Source organism: Atta cephalotes (assembly GCF_000143395.1).
Source record: "Atta cephalotes unplaced genomic scaffold scaffold00064, whole genome shotgun sequence".
NCBI classification, from domain to species: Eukaryota; Metazoa; Arthropoda; class Insecta; order Hymenoptera; family Formicidae; genus Atta; species Atta cephalotes.
This window is the reverse complement of record NW_012130128.1, coordinates 584,609-593,157: the sequence shown is the minus strand read 5'-3', so window position 1 is coordinate 593,157 and position 8,549 is coordinate 584,609. Positions and strand designations below refer to the sequence as shown.

The 8,549-nt window shown below is 29.3% G+C and overlaps 1 protein-coding gene across 1 annotated transcript in view; it reads right to left on the bottom strand.

Annotated features, from left to right (window-relative positions):
* Nucleotides 1-1,148: 1,148 nt before the first annotated feature.
* LOC105623816 (epidermal growth factor receptor substrate 15-like 1) overlaps nt 1,149-8,549 on the bottom strand; it is a 30,754-nt gene continuing 23,353 nt past the window's right edge. The window contains exon 14 of the mRNA XM_012205192.1: nt 1,149-1,889. Within this exon, the coding sequence (XP_012060582.1) occupies nt 1,149-1,889 (741 nt within the window). The remainder of the gene's footprint in view (nt 1,890-8,549) is intronic.

Genomic DNA, 8,549 nt, shown 5'->3' with positions numbered 1-8,549 from the left:
GTTTATTTTCAACGCATCAAAATCCTACGAAAACATCTTTTAAAGTTCAAAACTCCCTCTAAATTTTCGGCCCGTGTAAGTAGAAAATGTAATTAGAGGAATTATATTATGTTGAAAAATCATATAACCTTCATATCTTTTTGGCACCTAGAAAAAGAAATAATATGACCAAAATACATTCCCCTTAAAAACCATTCCACTTTCATTTTAGAGTCTCTTTCACCAATCCGGTTAAGTTAACCGACGGTTATATGGGGCTGATTTAGGTTCAGCTTTGTAACTCGTGCTTAATTTTTAACCGAGATTTAACATATTTTAAGTTAAATCTCGGTTAAGAGTTAATCGTGAGTTGTGGAACTCTGAAAGAGACCCTGAAAGTTTTTTTCCGTATCTATATTTTCCGATTTAGGGAAATTAAAATAGGAAACTCTGTGTGTGTGTGTGTATATACATATCTTTCTTTTCTCTCTCTCACATGAAGTTATTAAAGGCTGGCGCGAAGTAAACTTCATGACTTAGATTTTCGTATGCTGAATTAACAATGACAAATATCATAATATTCGAAATCTTGTAATATTCGATTACTATATAGGCATTTATATATTAATAATGATACTTTTAACGATGCTATATTATTGTGTGCTTTAATCGAATAACTTTTACAACTTGAACTTTTCATATTTATTTTTATTATCATTCGTACATTTATAATTGTAACTCAGAAAAGCCGTGTAACACCCTCGGATCGTTTAATCATGTGCAAATAGTCGATCATTATGACCAAGAAAAAAAAATAAAGAAAAAATAAGTCTCCTTTTTATAAATTTTTCCAAACAATTTGAAAAATATTGAGAGAGAGATATGTGACATTTCAAAGTTACACTCAACCGAAAATCATCTGTCTACATATAATAACATTCATGATAACTTCTCTTTTTCATTCGAGTATATTCTTTAATATCTGTTTACCCGATATTATTGTCAATCTGATAACTTGTGTCTACATTTCGCTTCTATACGTGATTATGCTAATGCATAATAATGTAAACTTGCACAATGTCATTTATTATGAAATACAAAACTTTTTCATACAATTTAACAAGTTAACGATAATATCAATAAAAAAAAGAGATATTATTCATTAAAGGTTATGCATTTTCCGATTTCCCCTGTTTACTTAGTTCGAGAGCGAGAGCTAGTTCGGCGTCTTCCTTTTCTTTACGCCTGAGCCTCTCTTCTTCTGCTTTTATACTCTGCTTTTCTGCCCACGCCAGTTGCTCCTCCTCCGATAAATTAGTTACGTTATTACCGCTCCACATCTTTCCGAAATTGTTCGTAAATTTGTCATCGTTGTAAGTGATATTAGACTTTGAAATGCGCATTATATTTAACTCGTGCCTTGCGATGGTCTTTGCGTCTTTAGTTGAAAACGCTTCGTCAAGATTGATCATTCTTGATTTGACATTAGCAAATGCTTGAGAAAAATCAATATCCTGAACATTCTTATTATCAATGGAAAACGCTTTTCCAAAATCGACGTCGAACTTGCTTGCGCTACTCGTATCGCTTACATTGTTCTTCTCGGCTTTTGCTTTAGCGAGCGGAAAAGTATTAGAGAAATTATTATCGAAAATTTTAGCTGAAGTATTCTTACTCGAAAATGCAGAAATCGACTCAAAACCAAAAGGATCTGTTTTGTTCGTCCCCCTGTTCTCGTTCGCGTTCAAGTCCTCTGTCATCTCATCGGCGAATGGGTCCGTTATATTGAAAGGATCTTCATAACGGTAGTCTCGAAAAGGATCCTCCGTAAAGTCCGACAGCTTTGCCATTGTTACGTGGATTTTACTCGTTGCTCTTGGTGGAGTCGATTGATTAGCCGTCGGTTCTGGCTGAAGCAGGTTTTTGTCACTGGTCAATTGTTTTTACTGAAAAGGTAGAAGAAAATAACGCGGATACCGCCGACTGTCCTCTGGATGCAGATTGACCCTAAATCGCTATTTTTACTTACAAAACTGTCAAAAGTGCTGCAATTTTATGATATTCGAGCTTCGAGAAAAAACTATGACAAGGTGAGAAACCTTGTAAATCGTCATCTATTAAAGGGTTATAGGATTTTAACAATTCCAAAGATCTAAAAAGAATTTCAAACATCTAAAAAGGAATTTTTAAAATATACAAAAACATTTTTTTTCCTTTTGCCTTTGGAAACTATCAAAATGTAGCTGATATAAATAATGTGAATATCGTTTAAGTAAAAAATTTGAAGTTTGAAAGCAATATTTTTAGAAATATTTCATATCGGTTCACGAAGGCTTTTCTAACACCTTTTAATTTTTTCTTCAAGTTAAAAATTTAAATAAAAATTTTTCAAGAAAAACGCAGTTCTCATGTTTAAATATAACTAATTTTCACGAAAAATAAAGTTTTTTAAAATTTCTTCTTAAAATAGAAAATAAAAAAATCTGCAGTTAAAAAATCTTTTTTTAATTTCAAAATAATTTAGCAAAGCTAAAATCTTAGCTACTATGCACCGCGCGGATTGTAATGATTATTTAGGACGTCATTACGGTTTATTATTTCAATATTATTTCATAATTTCGTTATATTAATTTTTGTCTTATTATATAATTTTAATCTTATTATTAAAAATGATTTTCCAAGAAAAAACGTTAATGGTCTATCTTTTTGAATAAAAATTTTATATGATGTTGAAGAGTACTTTAGTCTTTAATTCACTACACTCCTATAACCCCTTAAAACATTTCGATTATGGGTATGCATGCGCGCACATGAATGGATACACGCATGCACACACGATTTATTTTTAAATACATTATGCCCAAAAAAGGGGCATAATCAAGAATCACACATTCTATTTTCCAAAAATAGGCACCTTTCAAGAGTTTTTAACAACTTTATTTTAAGAGATCGTAAGTCGTAAAGCCGTAACAAAATGATCAACTGCAGCTGAATATGAGAAAAATAATCAACTATTATTGATTAATGTCTTACGGTTTTACGGTTTATGGGCCTCTTAAAGTAGGGCTATGGAATAGACTAATGATCTGACTTATTTTTTTGTAAAATAAATATTTGTGAAATGTGAAAATTTTTTTACTAATTTTACAAAGTTTGACATGAATTAAAAATCGCGCATAACAGCAGTTTATAGCTTTTAAAAGAGTGGATCTTTAATTGGCATGCTTCTTGAATATTATATGATTTTTTTCAACCAAGTTATTCAACATTAAAACAAAAAGTGTCTGTTAAGAATAGAAGACGAATGGAATAATGTTCAGAATTTTTATATGATATGATATATTATAAGAAATGTAATCTTTATATTAAAGTAAAAATACGTTAGATTGAATATGTATCAATTGTTTAATTTTTAGTTTTACTTAAACGAAGTTTACAAATGAAAAGTTTCTTTATATCGAAAAAAATAGTACACCTTCATAAGAGAAAACTGAAATCTTCCTTCGTTTTCATTTCAAAGAATGCTAATCCATTCGTCTCCTATGAGCAGTCAAAGTAAAAAAGACGTCACTTCATTATTAAATATATTTCGTAAAAAAAATTATACAACGCTTATATTATAAATATGCAAATTAAAAATAAAGATTCAGTCTTTCAAAAGTTATAAATTTCTTTGTATACGATTTTTAATTGACGCTATGAAATTTGTAAAGTTCATAAAAAATTTTCAGATATGACGGGATGTCCATTAATCATGTAGCTCTGTAAGAAATCATAAATTATTGACTTAAAATATGTTCTAGTAAATTCAAAACTCTAAATTCTTTTATATATGATACATTTATATAAATATATTATATAAACACATTTTTTCTTGTTGATACTTTTAAATTGAATTATGTCTTAAGTTATCTTTTCTGTAATTTTCTTATGAAAATTGGGTGAAAATTGTTCTATTTAACATTCCAGATGACTTTATTATTTTAAAAATCCATTTCTTTAAAAAATTTACAGAAGATAAAGGAATATTAAGAAGTGAAATGAAACAGAAAATAAGACAAGCTTATTCACATCAAAGCATGCTAATATGTACGAAAAATAATACTTCGTTTTATATTAAATTATTATCTAAATAATAATCTATTTAATCAGAAATCTTTGTGTTAATCCGTAGATTTTAACCCGTAGAAACAGATTACTGAGGCGTTTCACTGAATGCTTGCGAGTATCGTTTATCCTTATTTAACGTTTGATAAAACGATAAGAATGAAATAATTCCATGTGTTATGAGCATTAAGTGGAACGCAGTTTGAATCTTCCTATGAATGCTCTTGTCTATGAGTTACACTAAAATAATTTTTAAAAGAAACATTAAAAAAAATTTATTATCAACTACACATAACTCCATATATATAAAATAGGAAATATGTAAAGTGTGTCAAAAAATGACGTAAGATATCTTTTTTTAAAGAAACATTTAGTTTCTCTGTATAATATTGAACAGAATTGCTATTCACTATTTTATAGAATATTACTTAAAGAAGGAAGAATATTTTATTTATTTTTATAAAAAAGAAATGTCCTGGAATCTAAGAATATTAGTAGGTCTGAAAAACAATTTATAATATTTTGCTAAATATCTGAAAAATATTATTTAGTTCTGAAAAGGACTGTTATATAGATAGTGATTAGTTTTAAAAAGGTCTTATTTTTTTGATGACAGACGATCTATTTATAATAATTACTCAAAGTTTACTTCGGCATGAAGGATTTTAGAACAAATTTAGACACAATTTTAATTAAATAAATTATTATTATGTAAGAGATTAATAAAAATTATCATATTATGTCAGGATATAATTTTAATTCTAGAATAGTAGAATTTTTTATTATGTCTTAACATAATTATAATTCGTTGAATATTATTATGTAACAACGTAATTATAAGTCGAACAGCTAAAAATTTAATTTTCAATATTAGTATTAGAATATTGTTTTATGTTGTTACAAATTAAAGTGGCAAACCATTATTAGTGGTTTTGATAATAATAGGGAGTGTTTGCAATATTGTTTACCCAGATACGCTAAATCAGAACACTAAAATCAGATTATCTTCTTCTTAACTAATTAAGAAAAGGATAACATGACTTTAGTTGTATCTGAATTCACGTTTGCAAAAACTCTCTAATAAAAAATTAAAACGTCTTTATTCGGAACTAAAATTATGTCACAATTATAATAATAATTATAAATTTTTATTATAATATATTAAGTGTACAACTTTGCTTCCGCCGTTTTTTTTCCGAAATTCGAGGCTTTATTGTAAAAAACTGGTTATACATTTATGATTCAAAGTATTGTCCATCGCTGGCCACTACTTTCTCCCATCTTTCGGGTAGCGTACGAATCCCGTGTCGAAAAAACTGGTCATCTTTTGAGGCTATCCACGAGTCGATCCAATTTTTTACTTCTTCCGATAAGACTGGAAGTGCTGGTCAGTCAGACCGTGTGCCATTGATCGAAACAAGTGATAGTCAGAGGGAGCAACGTCTGGAGAATACGGTGGGATAGGACTTCCCATTTCAACGTTTCCAAGTATGTCTTGACCACTTTCGCAATATGCGGTCGAGCATTGTCATGCTGCAAAATCACTTTATCATGTCTCTCGTTGTATTGCGGCCGTTTGTCTTTCAATGCTCGGCTCAAACGCATCAATTGCGTTCGATACCGATCGCCTGTGATTGTTTCAGTCGGTTTTAACAGTTCATAATACACTACGCTGGTCCCATCAAATACAGAGCATGACCTTGGACGTCAAAATCACCGTTCTTGAAGCGTTGAATCCACTCACGACACGTTCTTTCACTAATAGCGGCCTCACCATAAATATTTGAGAGCATTCGATGAGCCTCAGCCGCAGATTTCTTCATATTGAAGCAAAAAATTAAAACCTCCCGCAAACGAGAATTTGGCTCGTAAACTGACATTTTCAATCGAGAATAACTTTATGATGCAGATCGATTAATGTTTCTATGGGGTTATGTTGACAGATGCCCAAGTTTATTGTATGACGTCTATGATCTATTTATTTCGACCATCACTTACCGCCTAAAGCCATCTATAGGAAAACGACGGAAGCAAAGTTGTACACCTAATAATTTTAATTTGTAGAATTGTATTAATTCATTAATATTAATTCATTAAGATCGTAATTTTTTAGATAATTACTTTTTAAGAGTTTTACATTAGAATTAGAAATTAAATGCTTATAACGGTCGAAGCTGGATTTTTAATGATTAAATAATTCAATGTGAATTATGTAGAGTATTTGATAAAGTTCGCTTAGCAGTAGAGCGGACTAAACTAAATCGAGTCTAACTAAACTGAGTTGAAAGTCTCATTTTGCAATTTTCGCTATAATTAAATATCAATTACTAAAAATTATTGAAAATCAATATTTTTCGATTTTTAATAATTAATATCTTGTTAACTATTGCGAAAATAGTAAAATGGTAAAGGACTTTTAATTCAGTTTAGTCCTCTCTACCCCTATGCGAATTTTATCGTTACTCATCAAACATCTTGTGTGCGCGCGCGCGCGCGCGCGTGTGTGTGTGTGTGTGTGTGTACATACATTATAAATAAATCTGATTGAATCAACTTTTTACCTTTCGAAGATTTGCCTTTTAAGAGAGAAAATTATCGACTTCATATCTAATTGAATAAGTGTGCAGTCAATTATTTTCTCATAGGATAAAAAGCTAGTTCAACGACTCTGATTCACCCTGTACAAGCATATATACTATATTTGTAGTCATTCGAACTGAGCGTGACCAGAAATTGATTTTCCGGACTTATAAAGTCTCTAAATAAAGGACTCTTGCACAGAAAGCAAGAGATCCAGGTTTGACTCCCGGTCGAGGAAGAATATTTTTCGCAATAAATTTACAATTTTTCAGCACATAAGATGGTATCATTAGTTTGATCTTGTATGTTGTCAAAGGTCACATTAAATTTTTTTAATAGAACTCTCCATTTTATTACATATTCTTGTAGCTTATCTCAAGAGCTTTCCAAAACAGTATAATTAAGTTCATTTTCATGAAATACTTTTCGAGTTATAAGGCTTGCTAAGTTACAGCATTAGCATTATCCAAGGTGTCCAACCGACTAAAACCTCTTGAATGTTGTTCAAGATCATGACCTGAATAACATTTATCAAGATTGAAGATTGTTCCTTTTATTTTCATTTTTGCACTAAAAATTATTATTTCTACGTAGAAAACAAGATATAATCTCCAATGACCTTGATTTTGACAAATGTTATCCAGGTCATGATCCTGAACAATCAAGAGGTCTTAGTCATTGGACACCTTGTGTGATTAATGCTAATGCTGACGATGTTGTAACTTACAAGCCTTATAACTCAAAAAGTATTTCATGAAAACTTAATTAGTGGTTTGGGAAACTCTTGAGATAAGTTACAAGAATATCTAATAAAAAAAGGGATTCTATTTTAAAAATTTAAAATAATCTTACCTTGACCCTGACAAGGTTAAATCAACCCCAAGGTTAAATCAATGACCATCTTATGTTCCCCTCGAAATCATACAACTTTTGTCTGAAACATTTCTTTCAAAAACATCATCCTCCCAAGTAAATCCGAGATTTCGACTTTTTTGAACATCCTGAGTGAACATATTTCTTATTCCTTATTATTATTCTTTTCATTGCGTCTGCGACCTTGCTCTCTTGAAAATTATTTATTTTTAAAGAACAGAATATGTGATCTCTTAATTTCTTGTCGTAATGTACATTTTTTAATATATAAATTTAAATTTTTAAATATATATACATTTACATTGCAGAAAAAAATTAAAATTAACATCAAATATTCATGCACAACAATGCAAAATAAAATTGAAACGCCCTAGAAAGAAAATGTACGAATTAATTTGCAGACGGTATGCTCCAGAGCAGCTCAACAGTAGGAAAATTCAAAAAATTGTGTAGCTTCTACCTAAATATGAAACAAAATTTAAAACACAATTAGTATATTGACACATATAACAAAAAAATTGCATATTCAAAAATTGCATATTCTCCAATTAATTATAATCTTAGAAAATTAAAAATTATAGCTGCATATGTGTGTGCTGTATATATGTATGCATGTATGTGTATAGAATAAAAATCAAAATCATTTTATAAAATAATTTAACAAAAAACTTTAGATAAAAGTTATTTGTTTTCATATAAAGGAAAAATCCTTTAGCAACATTTATATATTGTATATATTATATATATTGTATATATTATATATATATATATATATATGAGTCTTAAGATGTATTGTTAAAGCTTTGAATTTTTTAAGTAAACTTTTTTTTTATTTTTCTTGCATATTTTTTTGAAATATTGATTGTGAGATGTTTTAAAAAAATTCTTAAAAGCAAAACAAAATCTTTTCATGAAGAATTTTTTATGAATTATGAAAATAATAGCACCACTGACATTATCTAAATTTAAAATATATAAAGAAGTGCATAATTGGATTCTCTCTCTCTCTC